General features: G+C 31.9%; 2 protein-coding genes across 3 annotated transcripts; both read left to right on the forward strand.

Annotated features, from left to right (window-relative positions):
* The first annotated feature begins 425 nt into the window (after window positions 1-425).
* On the forward strand, window positions 426-3,649 carry lok (ovarian-specific serine/threonine-protein kinase loki). 2 transcript variants are annotated; one of them, XM_065500458.1, is made up of 7 exons: window positions 426-880; window positions 1,048-1,205; window positions 1,403-1,511; window positions 1,585-1,841; window positions 2,245-2,425; window positions 2,488-2,722; window positions 2,787-3,649. In XM_065500458.1, the coding sequence occupies exons 1-7, from the start codon at window positions 673-675 to the stop codon at window positions 3,091-3,093; spliced, it is 1,455 nt and encodes a 484-aa protein (XP_065356530.1). In that variant the 5' UTR covers window positions 426-672; the 3' UTR covers window positions 3,094-3,649. The 2 variants fall into 2 exon arrangements, with proteins under 2 accessions (XP_065356530.1, XP_065356531.1); XM_065500459.1 differs by having other exon boundaries at window positions 429-826.
* A 4,197-nt stretch (window positions 3,650-7,846) lies between these two features.
* On the forward strand, window positions 7,847-14,640 carry Hel25E (ATP-dependent RNA helicase 25E). The gene is made up of 8 exons (XM_065499889.1): window positions 7,847-7,984; window positions 8,191-8,453; window positions 8,517-8,737; window positions 8,824-9,007; window positions 12,360-12,478; window positions 13,522-13,653; window positions 13,729-14,131; window positions 14,208-14,640. The coding sequence occupies exons 2-8, from the start codon at window positions 8,255-8,257 to the stop codon at window positions 14,219-14,221; spliced, it is 1,272 nt and encodes a 423-aa protein (XP_065355961.1). The 5' UTR covers window positions 7,847-7,984; window positions 8,191-8,254; the 3' UTR covers window positions 14,222-14,640.
* Window positions 14,641-15,370: the final 730 nt, after the last annotated feature.

A 15,370-nucleotide genomic window follows, 5' to 3' on the forward strand; every position in this document is an offset into this window, starting at 1 on the left:
TTTGGAACGAATACAAATTTCTTAAACAATAAAATATTTTTTTCATAAATTCATGACTTTATCAGTCCAATTATGAATAAAAATTACCTGATGGTTTTTTTCCTTTTCTTATTTTTAACATTGAATAGGAAAAATAGGAAAAGGGAATAAACTCCCGATGAATTATTATTCATAATTGGGCTGTATTTGTTTATTGGCAAGAGGGGATGCGTAAAAGCAAATTCAAAAAATTATCATGGTGTAATCTGGTATTTTTAGTTTAGTATATGAAATTTATGTTAAAACATAAATATGTTAGTGGCTCACTAAAATGCAACTCTGTGATGAACACGAATAATTTACCACAATCAAATTTGGCGGCATTAATTTTCATCTTCAACTCTATTTTCTTTTGCTGCATTCATTTTGTTGTTGTTCTGTTAACAAAGTCGACATAAAAACAAAAACTTATAATACCGATTATCAAAATAGAAGAATAACATCGAATTCGAGAAAAAAAATAGTATAACTGCGAATTGTTTTTAAACAGTTATTTTCTGTGGATTTATGTTGCATATATTGAAAAAAAGTCTCAAATTTCTGCTAAAACTTAAAAAGCTAACTAAAAAGTAGTTTAAAATTGGAATTATAAGTTCGTAGTTGTAAAATAAACCAAAAAAAAATAGCACAACAATGGCACACGATCGAGAGCCTTCAGAACAGGCGCAAACTCAAGGTGCTACGCAAAGTCAGGCTTCCAATCTGTGGAGTCAGGTGGAGAGTCAGCCTATGGACAATATTGTTTGGGGCAGATTATATGGCAAGAATATAAAAGTGAAATCATTGGGTACGAGCATCAGACCGTATAAAATCCTCTATCTGAATACGTCTTTTTCTGTTGGTAACATTTATGTTGTGTGTGTTCTTTTGTAGTATGTTGTTGTATTCTTAAGAATAGTCTAAAAACGTTCCACGTATATTTGTTGCTGAATTTTGTTCTTGATATAGATTTTTATTTATAAAATTTTGTTATTTCTGTAATAATTTGGTAAATAAAATTTTCTACAGATTTAAATGTTGAAACTTTTACGGCCGGACGTGGGGAGAACAATGATTTAATATTGACGCTTAATGATTTACCTGAAAAGATTTTATGCCGTATCTCAAAAGTACACTTTACCATTACACGTTCAGGTTGTGATCTTTTAAATCCAGTTTATATCGAGGTAAGTAATCACATTTTTATATTACATACTATGAATTTCAATAAATTATATCGAAAACATTGTTTTCGGGTTATGGGCCTGCAAATATTGGAAATTGAGTGAAGTTCAAGTTTGTATTTATATATTAGTTTTTATATGTATCAGGTTTACTTCTGGCTATCTAATGATTTTTAATCAATATTCTTAAATTATTTCAGGACATGTCTAGAAATGGTACATTTGTAAACAGTGAGAGAATTGGAAGCAACAGACGACGCATTTTACAAAATGATGATATTATCTCACTCTCACATCCCACTTATAAAGGTTGTAAATTTTATATTTAAATGAAATTCATAGTAAAATATAACTCAAATGCACGCATAAATATATTTTTTAGCTTTCGTTTTCAAAGATCTTAGTCCAAATGAGGCAATGGGCTTGCCAACAGATATTACCGACAATTATTATGTAAGTCGAAAAATAGGTTCTGGTGCCTGTGGTTTAGTTCGCCTAGTCTACGATCGTAGAACGTGCCAGCAGTATGCCATGAAAATTGTTAAGAAAAACATGCTGGCAACTAGTGCAAATCCAAATCATTTAAATGACCCAAACCGGGTAATGAACGAGGCAAAAATAATGAAGAGCTTGGAGCATGTAAGTAACAAATATTTGTTACTGCTTTGTATTCCGAAAAAATTCACATAAAATCATTTCAAGTTTCAATTACAAAAATACCTCAATATTTGTGGATTCGGAAAGTAGAAACGGAAACAATTCGACCCCTTTGCGTGAAATTGTCGTACGTTACATTTTTACATAGTAAAATTAACGATATTCGCTATATTTATGGCATACGAAATTTAATTTACTAAATCGGTTATTGTATCGGATTTAAAATTTGGTATTGATGATACCAGCCAAAGCAAACAAATTTAATAATAATAACGCTCTCTTGTAAATTTTGGTTTTTGTAACATATGATAATTTCCTGCATTAGTTTTTATTTTTATAAATAGTGATTAAAATAATGATAAACATTAATTTCCACAATAACTAGCCTTGTGTTATTAAAATGCATGATATTGTTGACAAGCCCGATTCGGTGTATATGATTTTGGAATTTATGAAAGGCGGTGATTTACTCAATCGCATTGTGAGCAATAAACGATTATCGGAAAAAGTTTCAAAATTATATTTCTATCAAATGTGTCATGCTGTTAAATATTTACATGATAAAGGTTAGTTTTCTTCAAAACTCCTTCAAAACTTAATTAATATGATATTTATTTATTCAATTTAGGCATAACTCATCGAGATTTGAAACCGGATAATGTATTACTTGAGACTTCAGACGAAGAAACTTTGTTGAAAGTTTCTGATTTCGGTTTGAGTAAGTTTGTACAGAAAGATTCTGTAATGCGTACCCTATGTGGCACACCTCTGTATGTTGCACCAGAAGTGTTGCTGACTGGTGGTCGTGGAGCCTATACTAAAAAGGTTGATATTTGGAGTTTGGGTGTTGTTCTATTTACTTGGTATGAATAATATGCCACAAAGATATGATAATAAATGTTAAAACAATACTTCATATATTTCCAGTTTGAGTGGCACTCTACCATTTTCGGATGATTATGGTTCGCCTGCCTGTGATCAAATTAAAAAAGGCCAATTTCGTTTTAATCATCCCTCTTGGAAACAGGTGTCTCAGCGCGCAACATCTCTTATTAAAAACATGCTCAATATTGATCCTCAACGTAGACCAACTATAGATGATGTTCTTCAAAGTAGCTGGCTGAAAGAAGCAGCCATGTTGCGCACAGCAAACAAACTGATGAATATCGAACCAATGGAAACGGAAGATCAAGAAAATTTTATAGAGCCACCCTCTAAGCGCTCCAGACGATAAACAATTACAAATTTTTTCAATTTTAATGCTCTTTGTCTATCTCATGTGGCCAAATTTATTATTTATTAGTTGTAGTTTTAGTTTAGTCATACATCTGCATTTACGTTTTTTGTTTTGTTTTTTATTATATCATTATATTTCATTTGATATGAAGTTGCCATGAAATTTATACCCACACAATCAGTATTTAGTATTATTTTATTTATTTGTCATACAGTCCATTTTCATCAACATGAAAACGTTGTTCTTTGATGAAACCAATAATTTATGTCCTTAAAAACGACTTGTACTTAAATTGTTTTTGTGTGTACAAAATGTTAATTTAATGTCTCAAAAAATGTAAAACTGTTTAGAAATGTTGTTTTACTTAATTATTATAACTTTTGTATTATTTCCTGTACTTGTATTGACTTTATTAGTATTAATTAATTTACTACTTTACATTCATTTAAAATAAGCTGAGCTTATGTGGCTTTCTTTTTATACAAAACTAAATATGAGGCTGTGATTTGGCCTTGATTTGAATAATAAATCGAAATAATTTTATTTGTTTTAATTACCCATGTGTGATTTGTTTATCGTTGGTATATAATATTTAAATTTAAAATTTAAAATTCACAAGAGGTAAAAACACAATAGAAACATCAAAATGTAACTTCTTTCTATACCGTTATTTCTGATACTATTGCATTACATTTTTGTGATGAGGTGTATTTGCAATCACTAAAAAATTAAATTTCGAAAAAATGCGAGTTAGGGCCTTTGTACATGAGACCAGCGGTATTATGTTTTGAATTCTTTCAGGATTTTGTCTTATTTTAGCGAAATATATAGCATAACAGATACAAAATATAATTTTTAGTATTAAGTAGCATTCAAAATAATATCTATTATCAGCCCAATTATGAATAAAAAATTCCGCGGGAGTTTGTTCCCCGGGAGTTTTTTCCCATTGAATTTGAATAGGAAAAATGAGAAAAGGGAGAAAACTCCCGGTGATTTTTATTCATAATTGGGCTGTATACTTTTTATTAGAGATTATAATAGCGAAAACGATATCATAATTTCCTGGTAAAACGATATCACCCCTGTCACAATTCTGTGAAAGTATATCCAACTTTGGTGTTGGTCTAAAAAAAAAATTGCAGCAGCCGGAAAGTATAATGAAACTATGGGATAAAATATACCTATAAGATTTGGGATGAGATTGATATGTTTCATTGTAAAAGGCTTATTTATACCTATGCCTCGACATATAAAAGAAGTTACTTCCCATTTCAAGTCATTATGGTATGGTACAGCTCACTTGGGTCCAATAATCGTTCCCATTCAAGTCATTAAAATTAGTTTTTTTTAATTATTTTCTAAAAGGTGCTAAACTGATCATTTTTTAAATTTTTAGAAAATGTTTTTATTAGTAACTAAATTAACTTTCTACATTTTAAATAAAACCCTATTCAAACGTTGTTAGATAAATTTAAGAATCTATGAAAATGTATTCAGTAAAATTCCAAAATTAAGATAAACTATTTGTAATTTAAATTCAATATTTAACAAAAAGATAAATAAATATTGAATTTACAACATAATAGGTCGAATAACATAGAATATTATTAACATAGAATATGGCATAAATCAAGATCATCTAAACAGCTTGCCAAAGTAAATTAATACTTTAAATTACTTTGCAGCTTGCATTTTAATAATTTTTTAGGTGTTGATAGCTCTCATAATTAGTAGCACAAAAACGTTAAAATTCTCGCTCGCACGCTCTCTCTTAGTTTAAGTGTTATAGAAATTTAAAGTCAATATATACCTATAATAGTAAATTTCTCATATATTTGGAAAATAATCTGATCATTATGGGTATCATTGAATAGTGCTTCAAATACCTTTAATATGATATATAATATGGTACTGTTTATTAAGATTGTGAACCAAAAATTCCTTATTGAATTTATATGACAGTACTTCAGGAAACTTTGATATACAGAAAAAGTGATTTTAGCGAAGCCGGTGTTCGATACACCCCAGAGTAAGGAACTCTTCGCACGGCCGAAGGCCTGCAATACAGAAAATATGAATTTCTAAAGAAAAAAAATTATAAAAATATAAACTGCTACTGGGATCTTGATTTGTTCCCTTATTGCTTTGCAATAATTGCTCAAGCAATCAGTAGAGCAATCATTGCTCAATGGATTGATACATATGGCAATTGCCGTCTCAAATTTTATGGACGCAATCAAATTTGCGGCAATAGATATTACTACATGGAGACATAGATTAACAATTAATGACGTTTGTTGTCAAGACAAAGTTGTCTTACCCTATGTCTAAACCTGATAAATTTTTGTCATGATAAACGTCAAAATGATTGATAAAAAATTATCAGGTATGGTGTCCGTTTATTAGTATTATTGCTTCGTTATGACAAAATTTTAATTTTTTTGCACAGACAACTTTGTCTTGACAACAAACGTCATTAATTGTTATGATAATAATTTGTCAAGTATAGACAGCTTAGCAAAACATCTAACAATATTGGCAACCATTTGTAGTTTATCATAACAAAAATTTATCAGGTATAGACGGTTTCTTAAACTAGCGTTTACACATGCAAGTAACAGTTGCAAAAACTCAACACATTCATACTTTTGCAATAACACAATTGTGTAAATTTACACATGAGCAGTATTCACTGTTAAGTGCGAATGGTCTAGCATCATTGCAAATGCAAAATTTTACCGTAATCCAATAACAAAATACACACAAAAACATTTACAATTTTTCATTTGCAATGATGCAATACCATTCGCACTTAATACTGAACTCCGCTATGCATAGTGATTGTGTTAAGGTAGGTACTCTGTTCAAAATTTCGTTTACAATTTACATTTACAATTTTGCATTTGCAATGATGCAATACCATTCGCACTTAATACTGAACTCCGCTATGCATAGTGATTGTGTTAAGGTAGGTACTCTGTTCAAAATTTCGTGCGAAATGCTGTCAAACTACATATAAAATAGTTGGAATGAAATATATGCGAAATAATTTCGCAAAAGCCGTACTCTGTTTTTATTGTGGAAAACGTGTGAAATACATCTGGCAACCTTATTTTTCCACACGAAATAACATACGCTGCACTTCTTTCGCACGAACAGCTAGCTGTCAAACAGCATGTAAAATTTTTCGCATGAAAAAACCATAATTTTTCGCAAATATGAACAGAGTACTAAGCTTTAGTGCAAACATATAAATGTGTTCAATTACTTGCACTGTTACTTGCATGTGTTAACGCCAGATAAGTGGGCGAAGCACAGTGTTGCCACTTCATGTGTAATTTAGGTGGCAGTCATGTGTATACAATTATCTTACCAAGACGGTGGCAACTATATACCAGTGGTAGAAATCAAGGCGAATTTATAGAAGGTGACGACAGGTCAACAAAAAATACTACAAGTGCAAAAATAACAGGTACTTTGTTTTTGTTAAAAGAAAATTGAATTGTCAAAGTTGCCTGTTGTTGTTTTTGCTTTTGGGTTTGCGGTATTTTTTGCCACAACAAACACAAGTGAATTGACAGTTCAATTATCTCCTCCTTCTGAGGTCATCTTCTATAAATTATAGAAATTCAGCGCGTTTGCATTTACATTGAAGTGGCATCACCGCGTGGGCCGCAACGTCTGACACGAGCAAAACTATTTTTTTATAGTAAGTTTTTCGTAGCTAGATATGGGGGTCTTCAAATCAATCAGTTCCTTAATAACAATGGGTCTACAACTTACATGAAATGCTTAACATTAACACTAACATGATGGTAGTGGTTTTCGTAACACACCGTATACAACAGGCATGAAATGCTAAACATTAACACTAACATGATGTTAGTGTTAGGTATAGAGACATCATGTTAGCGTTTTTCTCATGTTTTAACATGGTTGTTAAACCATATGTTTTAACAACTCTATTACACACCGTCTACAACAGGCATGAAATGCTAAACATTAACACTAACATGATGTTAGTGTTAGGTATAGAGACATCATGTTAGCGTTTTTCTCATGTTTTAACATGGTTGTTAAACCATATGTTTTAACAACTCTATTATAACATGAAATGACGTTTAAGCTTGACAGCAGCCATTTTGTTGCTTTTTTTTCATTTACAATTTTCATTCGACAAACAAACAAATAAATGCTGTAAAATAATGTGGAAAATTGTGTAAAAATTGATTGGCTTTGTAATTCTATAAAACAAAAAATAAATAAAATAAATAAAAATGGATGCTAACGCTGAAGAAACTTTTAAAATCATTGGATTATACGAACAGTTCCCATGTTTTATAGAATTTGCTTCGCTGACAATCAAAAAATAATGAAATATCTTAATATTGACATGAGTACGATACTCCACCATTAACATATTAATAATTTAACATGAAGTCTTAACATCATGTTTTAACAGCATTTCATGCCTGTTGTAGACGGGGTGTAACGACGTACTACCAATTAACATTTTTTTTGTCAGTATATCGTCACGATAAAATATAACAAGAGATTGAGAAAATGGGGGTAAGAATTTAACATGAAGTCTTAACATCATGTTATAACAGCATTTCATGACTGTTGTAGACACGGTGTGTGTGTGTACTCATGTTGGATGTAAGCCAGTTGAGCCGGAGGAGTATAAAGTTGCCAATCTGGCAGCATAATTTTATTTTTTTTGCTTTTTTACTCAGCGCGTTTGCACTGGCAAATTAAAAAAAGTTATCAAGCCGACAACATACAACACGCTAAAATTATTGTGCTTGCGTAGTTTTTAACAAAAAAAGATTGTGAAATTAATCTGAAATAATTATAAAATTATTGACAAAGCATTTATTAAAAGGTAAATATTAATTAATTAGAGAAATTCGAATGATGAAATAAGTTTAGAATAGAAAAATAATGTAAATGTGTTAATACAGCGACATTTTTTTCCTAACCTCATGTGTTTTAAAAATGGCGTCAACCGGTGCTAACAAAAAAAACATCTAATTATGTTTTAATGCTACAGTAAAAAAAATTAAATTTAAAATCTTTGCATTTTTTTAGCACAAATAGCGGCTTTACGCATTTCAATACAACAGTTGACGCAAGTTAAAGTAAACAAATAAAAATGGCCGATAATGACGATCTTTTAGACTACGAGGATGAGGAACAAACCGAGACCACCGTTGCCGAAACACAAGAGGCACCTAAAAAAGATGTAAAAGGTACTTATGTATCTATTCATAGTTCTGGTTTTCGTGATTTCCTGTTAAAGCCCGAAATTTTAAGAGCCATTGTTGATTGTGGTTTTGAACATCCCTCGGAAGGTAAATACAGCATTCTTCAATTAACAGTTTAGAGTCTTAGTTAATGATTGAATTTATTTTTAGTACAACATGAATGTATTCCTCAGGCTGTGCTAGGCATGGATATTCTCTGCCAAGCTAAATCTGGTATGGGTAAAACTGCGGTATTTGTGCTCGCCACATTGCAACAGCTGGAACCCACTGAGAATGTGGTTTATGTACTAGTCATGTGTCACACTCGCGAACTTGCATTCCAAATTAGTAAGGAATACGAACGTTTTTCCAAATATATGCCAACTGTTAAGGTAAGTTTATCACAACGAGGCGAGGCTTGACAAAGTTATTAGAGGATATGGATTTTGTTTCAACACGGTTTTCTAATTTGTTGTAGGTTGGTGTTTTCTTTGGTGGTTTGTCCATTCAAAAGGATGAAGAGACTTTGAAAAATGTTACTCCTCATATTGTTGTCGGCACACCTGGTCGTATATTGGCCCTGATTCGCAATAAGAAGTTGAACTTGAAGCATTTAAAACATTTTATTCTTGATGAATGTGATAAAATGTTGGAACAACTTGGTAAGTTTTTTTTTTATACATAATGGTAAAATTAAAAATAAAAGTTTTATTAAAAATTTACATTAAAATGATTTAATCAAATCACTTATATACAAAATACAAATCTTAAATATCTTCAATAATAATCCGACCTCGAAACTTGTTCATTTATTTGTTCTGAACAAAAATTACCAAACAGTAAAACGAACGATTATGCACAACTCTAACATTTACAATATGTAATAACACAATTATTTTTATATATTTTCCTTTGGGTGTTACAATACTTGGTTTAGTAAAAATAAAACAATTGGCGGTGGTTTACCTCTGCAATATATAGCGAATGCCGGCTAGTTTTACATTTGTCTGTAAATAACTACCCTTTTGCCGAAAATTTAAAAGAAATAAGAGTTTCTCAGAGTGAACTCGAAAGTGTAAAGATCTCTTATCGGTGTAGATAAATAATGCTATATCGTCAGCCTTTTTATTTGTTTGATAGATATCCAAAAAGCTCGGAATAGATAAAAACGACGAAGTTTTACTTAAAGTTATCTCAATACTTATTTTCAATACCATCTTTTTTTCTTTATTGAATCTTTTTAGTATAAAAATCTTAACCTAAACTAAAAGTTGTTATTGCCGCTGCAATGTCCAACATGAGTGTTCGTTAAATGATTATGGGGACATTGAGATCCCTATGGATATTACTATTGCGAATGTACCATGGGGCACCTGTTATTGTCCTTAACGTGCTGTCTGCTTTCTTTGCAATTTTTCAACCTTGGATGAGGATTCTGTTCCCCATAGCTGAATGCCGCATAGCCATATCGGTTTTATAATTGTTTTGTACAAAAGAACTTTGTATTACATGTCTAGAGCAGACCGTGGGCCAACTTACGAGTACAATTGAACTGACTTTAATTTTATTTGTGTAAATAAAATTGGCTTCAATATGGTGGGACCATGTTAAACGGCGATCAAGATGGATACCGAGATATCTCACATGGCTCTGTTCTGGAATTTTGATATTATTTATCTGTATGGTAGGGAAACTTTCTCGTCTTAGAGTAAATGTAACGTGAATACATTTTGCTGCATTGACCTTAATTTTCCATTTGTCCAGCCATTTTTCCAAATCGCCGATGTGAGACTGAGTTGTTCAGAAGCAATTGCGGGGTTTTCATGTGTACTTAAAAAAGCGGTATCGTCCGCAAATGTAGATGTGTGAGTCAGTGCGCTCGTAGGCATATCTGCAATATATAAAATATATAGGAACGGTCCTAGAATACTTCCCTATGGTACACCAGGGGATATTTTTCGACGTGTCGAGATCTGATTTGGAAAGATCTTTCTTGTATGTAATTTTTAAGCAGTTTATGTACGTACGCAGGTAGTAATCTAGTAATTTTGTGTATTAGTCCATCGTGCCAGACTTTATCGAAGGCTTGAGATATGTCAATAAATAATACCATATGTACGTTATATTTTCTTTTATGTGTATACCTTTATGTCTAACTAGCGGATACCCGGCGTGTGCGACTACGCTAACACATAAACAGTGAACATTAACAGTGAAACATTTCACTGAATTTATCAATAAAATTGGGAATTTAGCATATGAAAACTAAATCTTACTAAAATATTAATTTTGTATTCCCGAATAACTTTTTAATAAACACACATTTTGTTGTTTTTTTTTTGTTGCAAAAGGGAAATTTTGTAAATTTATTAACTTTTTTATCTTAATGCTAGCGGATAAACAATATTTTGAGTTTTTCGGTAGGTGCGTAAACATACATTTTTTCGTAGTTCCAAATCTCGATAAGTTCAACAAAATTTAAAAAAAATATATTTTTTAAATATGGGATACATAAAAGGATCAAAATTTGTACATAATCTTTTTTCGGTCCAATGACGATATCAAAATTTTTAAAATCGGTCCATGATATCACCATATTGACCTCCCAGAATAAGCCAATCTCTGATAAATGTCTGCTCATAAAATTCAACGTAAATATATCCATAATTGACAATAAATCCCCATATAATCCAAAAATCACTATTACGTAAATAAATCTCTTATTTAAACCGATATTAACTAACAACAATTGGCCATTTCCACGACAGCCGGTTCTATGCACCGGAATGACCCGAGTTCACTCGGCCAAGGGCTGTCAACTCAGCAAACACTGCTGCTACAACAACAACAACAACAATTGGCACTATGGTGCAGTGATATAAAGTTACTGCGTTTACGAATTAAAAAAATCTGTGCAGTTATAGTTTTATTTAAGCCAAGACTTTAATGTGTTGATTACGGATGGTAACCGAATTTAATTTCAGTTGCGTTGTCAGAGGGCTACCAAAAATTCTAGTTGCCTTTTGCCAAAAGAAAATGATGCTGCCATTTGTAATACCATTTAGGCAACTGACAACGCAACTGAAGTTTGGTTGCCATCCATAATCGACCCATAATTCGTACGCGTACCCAGCGTATATTCTCACAACAATGGGATCTTCGATGCGAAACGTAACGAGTCTTAATCGACCAAAGATTATCAACTCAGCGACAGCTGTATGAACCAGACCTTTTTATCCAGAGCGAACATTTTTCGACCACAGCAGACCTGTTACAACAATCCAGAAATACTGGCTTGAAGCCGATAGACTGTCTGAAGGGTATGCACTTTTAACAAATAGGCAAAGAATTTGTTTATTCATGGAGGATACTGATATCATAAAGCCTTGCTGATGAATGCAGGGTCTTCCAAGCTGTGATTTTGGCGGTATTAAAAGCCTCGGATTTAATGCTGGCGAATGTTACGTCGTTGAAAGCATTTATGTTGATATTGAAGCGTCGCTGGGGACATTGAAGTGTTTTGCGAGAGGTCTACTTGGGCAAATGGGTCTGTACACTGTTAGCATGTATCGTTAGGTCGAGAACGATTTTGCATAATAATGTTCTGGATTTGTGTGAGCAGATGGAGGTAAAACCTCTAAAATTATGTGAGAGGTAATTCGATGTCATCTATCCATCCAGGGAGAGTAGAACGGATTCCTGTATCAAGGGCTATATGGTCCAGGTTCTGCACATGGCGGAAGCGAGTTGTGTTGGAGTAATTTGGGGTTGGTAAATGTGACAATGGCTTTCGGGATATTTGTAGGATGTGCTAAGATGTCGAAGAAATTTAGATGTTGTAACGTTTCTTCTGTAATTGCCCAAACATATAATATATCTTCTGTTTTATAAACATACAATGCCATATATGTATCTTGTTTCCTATTCTCTACTAACAATACCTTTGTAATTTTAATTATCCTTCTTAATTGTCAACTAATTTTTAATAATAATTTTATTTCTTATTTATTACAGACATGCGTCGCGATGTTCAGGAGATTTTCCGCAGTACACCACATGGAAAACAAGTTATGATGTTTTCCGCTACTTTAAGCAAAGAAATTCGACCGGTTTGCAAAAAATTCATGCAAGATGTAAATATCAACGAGTTTATAATTCTATCAATACTTCTACCACTACTACTCCAATTAGTTGTTCTACAAAATACTAATCGTTATGCGCCACCACTAAGCAAAATCTCAAATCGCATCTCCTCCAGTCTTGCCATTTAACAAATGCAAAATTCGAGCGACGGTTTAAACGTAACTAACTCAGTTCAACAAATTCTATATTTTTCGCACTTAACACGAAATAAAAAGCGGGTATAACTAAAGAAACTGAAATATGTTTCTAAACGGGGCCTTACTCGACAATCGTTTATCAGCATTTTGGTGCTTATAATGACGTTCCTTAATGACCGGTTGAACTTTATCATATGCAGGCCTGCATGCATGTACCATTATGATAAAGTTATAAATTGTTATGAAAACTTAAACGTGGAAATTCAAAACGATAAAACAAATTTTGTCTATAAATAAATAAAATAACTACGGTTTATAACACAATGAAAAAAAAAACGCAAAGAAAACAACAGAAATATATATATGATCCTGAATGAAATTAAAAAAAAAGATATCGTTTATGTTTTAAACATATGTAATAAAAACACAACGAGAAGAATAACAAATACAAAAAAGTAACACTTCGCTTTCTTAAGCGATAGTTAAACTTCAGTTTGGTGAATGATGAATCAGTTCAGCAAATTAAATTGTTCAATTCTGTGTTGGAGTCCATCCAATGATGAAGTCTCGTGCAATCACAATCACACACAAACACATTAACATCTTTTGCTCAGTCACTACTACTACTACTTACTGTCTGTTTCCGTAGGCTTTTGTGTCTGTGGCGGCATTTGCTAACGAGTGCTTAACGATCGAATCGAATCCCCATTTTCGAATGCGAATGACTTGTTTTGAGAACGTTTTGGTGGTAGTGTGGCCGTATGTAGAGTAACATTAAGTTAAAACATAAAGACCATAATAGTTTATGTCTAAAAAGAATTCTTGAGAAGAACAAATAGTTAATGGCATAATATAATTAATTTTAATCCTTATGATTTCTCTAATCCATTTTTTAGCCCATGGAAGTGTATGTCGATGATGAAGCCAAGTTGACGTTGCATGGTCTGCAACAGCATTACGTCAAATTGAAGGAAAATGAAAAGAACAAAAAACTCTTTGAACTTTTGGATGTATTGGAATTCAATCAAGTGGGTTTAACAAAAAAAAAATATGTAGTAGTAATAATTTAATTAAATTGCGTTCGAAATTAATATTTTTTTAAGGTCGTTATTTTTGTCAAGTCTGTGCAACGTTGTATGGCTTTGGCACAATTGCTAACAGAACAAAATTTCCCTGCTATTGGTATTCATCGTGGTATGACACAGGAGGAGCGTTTAAATCGTTATCAACAATTTAAGGATTTCCAGAAGCGCATATTAGTAGCTACCAATTTGTTTGGTCGCGGTATGGATATTGAACGTGTCAATATTGTCTTCAACTATGATATGCCCGAGGATTCCGACACCTATTTGCATCGTGTGGCTCGTGCTGGCCGTTTCGGCACCAAAGGTTTGGCCATTACCTTTGTTTCGGATGAAGCCGACGCCAAGATTTTGAACGAAGTCCAAGACAGATTTGATGTTAACATTACCGAATTACCGGACGAAATCGATCTGTCTTCTTACAGTACGTTCTTCACATTTTCTGCCTTTGAAATGAAATCATTTCTAACTTTTTTATATCACTTTATTTATTTTTACAGTTGAGGGACGATAAATTTTAGCAGTTTAGTTGTAGCTGCCAATCTTACTTATTCTTCTAATAATATTTGATAGAAAATATAATAATTTTCAATGAATGACACTCTGGATAATTGGCAGTTTATGAATGTAAACAATATTAACACTAATTTGATTTACAACATCCCGAAGAAATTTTCAATAAAAAAAAAATATTCAACAACAAGAATAACAACAGTAATCACACACTCACCTAACAAGAAGAGTTTTTCTTATTTATTTTAATTCTTTTGTATGAAAGTTTTGCACTAATTTTACATTGCTTAGTTTTAAAGCAACAACATTAGAAAAAATAACATATTTTTTATTGTAGGCTTTAAAAATTAAATAAATTACTACTGCATTGCCATTTATTTTTAATGGCTACGGCGGTAGAAAAATAAACCAATAATGAAAGTTGTTTTAATTTGCGTAGCTGTGGAGATGATTTTACTTCAGTTGTAATTGTTGAGATATGATGAATAAAACCAAGTTGAAGGGTTGTGTACCATACGTGCATACAACCACTCGGAGACCCGGTCCATTGTAATTCTCTTCAACAGATGCTAAAAATACAAACCATAAAAATAATACAACTAGAATACATTCGTCTGTCATCCAGCAATTAAATTTCCGTTGTGAAAAGTTTGCACTTTCAGGAATGCGTAAAATACCCCGTATTCATCGGGAAGTCTCCACTACAGTATTACATTTTAAGAAATTCGAATACAATTTTGCTGCTAGTAGAAAATAGTATTTGAATCTTGACGACAGGGACGGCAAAATTATTAAAATTATAAATATTACGATCTTACTTTTTTGATACTATGTATCTTATATTCAACAGTGCCTTGATACACCCTGTACTCATTTGATACTCTCAAAATATCTTCAGTGATTTACATAACAGTATTAACAATGTATTTAATTTGTATATTTAAATTTAAAAATTCCAAGTATATTCTTAATTCCAAGTATTATCTTTGAAATACAATCAGAATATGTTTGTATTTTTACCTCGATTGGCATTATATAAATACAACTAATTAACAACATCTTTTCTAATTTAAATAATAAATATTTGTAATTACTTATGTATTCCTATTTTTATAACCTACACCACAATAGTGGGGTATAATGCGTTTGT

This window comes from Calliphora vicina, chromosome 2 (genome assembly GCF_958450345.1).
Source record: "Calliphora vicina chromosome 2, idCalVici1.1, whole genome shotgun sequence".
Lineage (NCBI taxonomy): Eukaryota > Metazoa > Arthropoda > Insecta > Diptera > Calliphoridae > Calliphora > Calliphora vicina.

Coding starts and splice junctions, on each gene's coding strand:
- lok (XM_065500458.1), top strand. CDS start 673: ATGGCACACGATCGAGAGCCTTCAGAACAGGCGCAAACTCAAGGTGCT. Junction 1,206..1,402: donor TAAATCCAGTTTATATCGAG/GTAAGTAATCAC, acceptor AAATTATTTCAG/GACATGTCTAGAAATGGTAC. Junction 2,723..2,786: donor GGTGTTGTTCTATTTACTTG/GTATGAATAATA, acceptor ATATATTTCCAG/TTTGAGTGGCACTCTACCAT.
- Hel25E (XM_065499889.1), top strand. CDS start 8,255: ATGGCCGATAATGACGATCTTTTAGACTACGAGGATGAGGAACAAACC. Junction 8,454..8,516: donor TTTTGAACATCCCTCGGAAG/GTAAATACAGCA, acceptor ATTTATTTTTAG/TACAACATGAATGTATTCCT. Junction 13,654..13,728: donor ATGTATTGGAATTCAATCAA/GTGGGTTTAACA, acceptor TATTTTTTTAAG/GTCGTTATTTTTGTCAAGTC.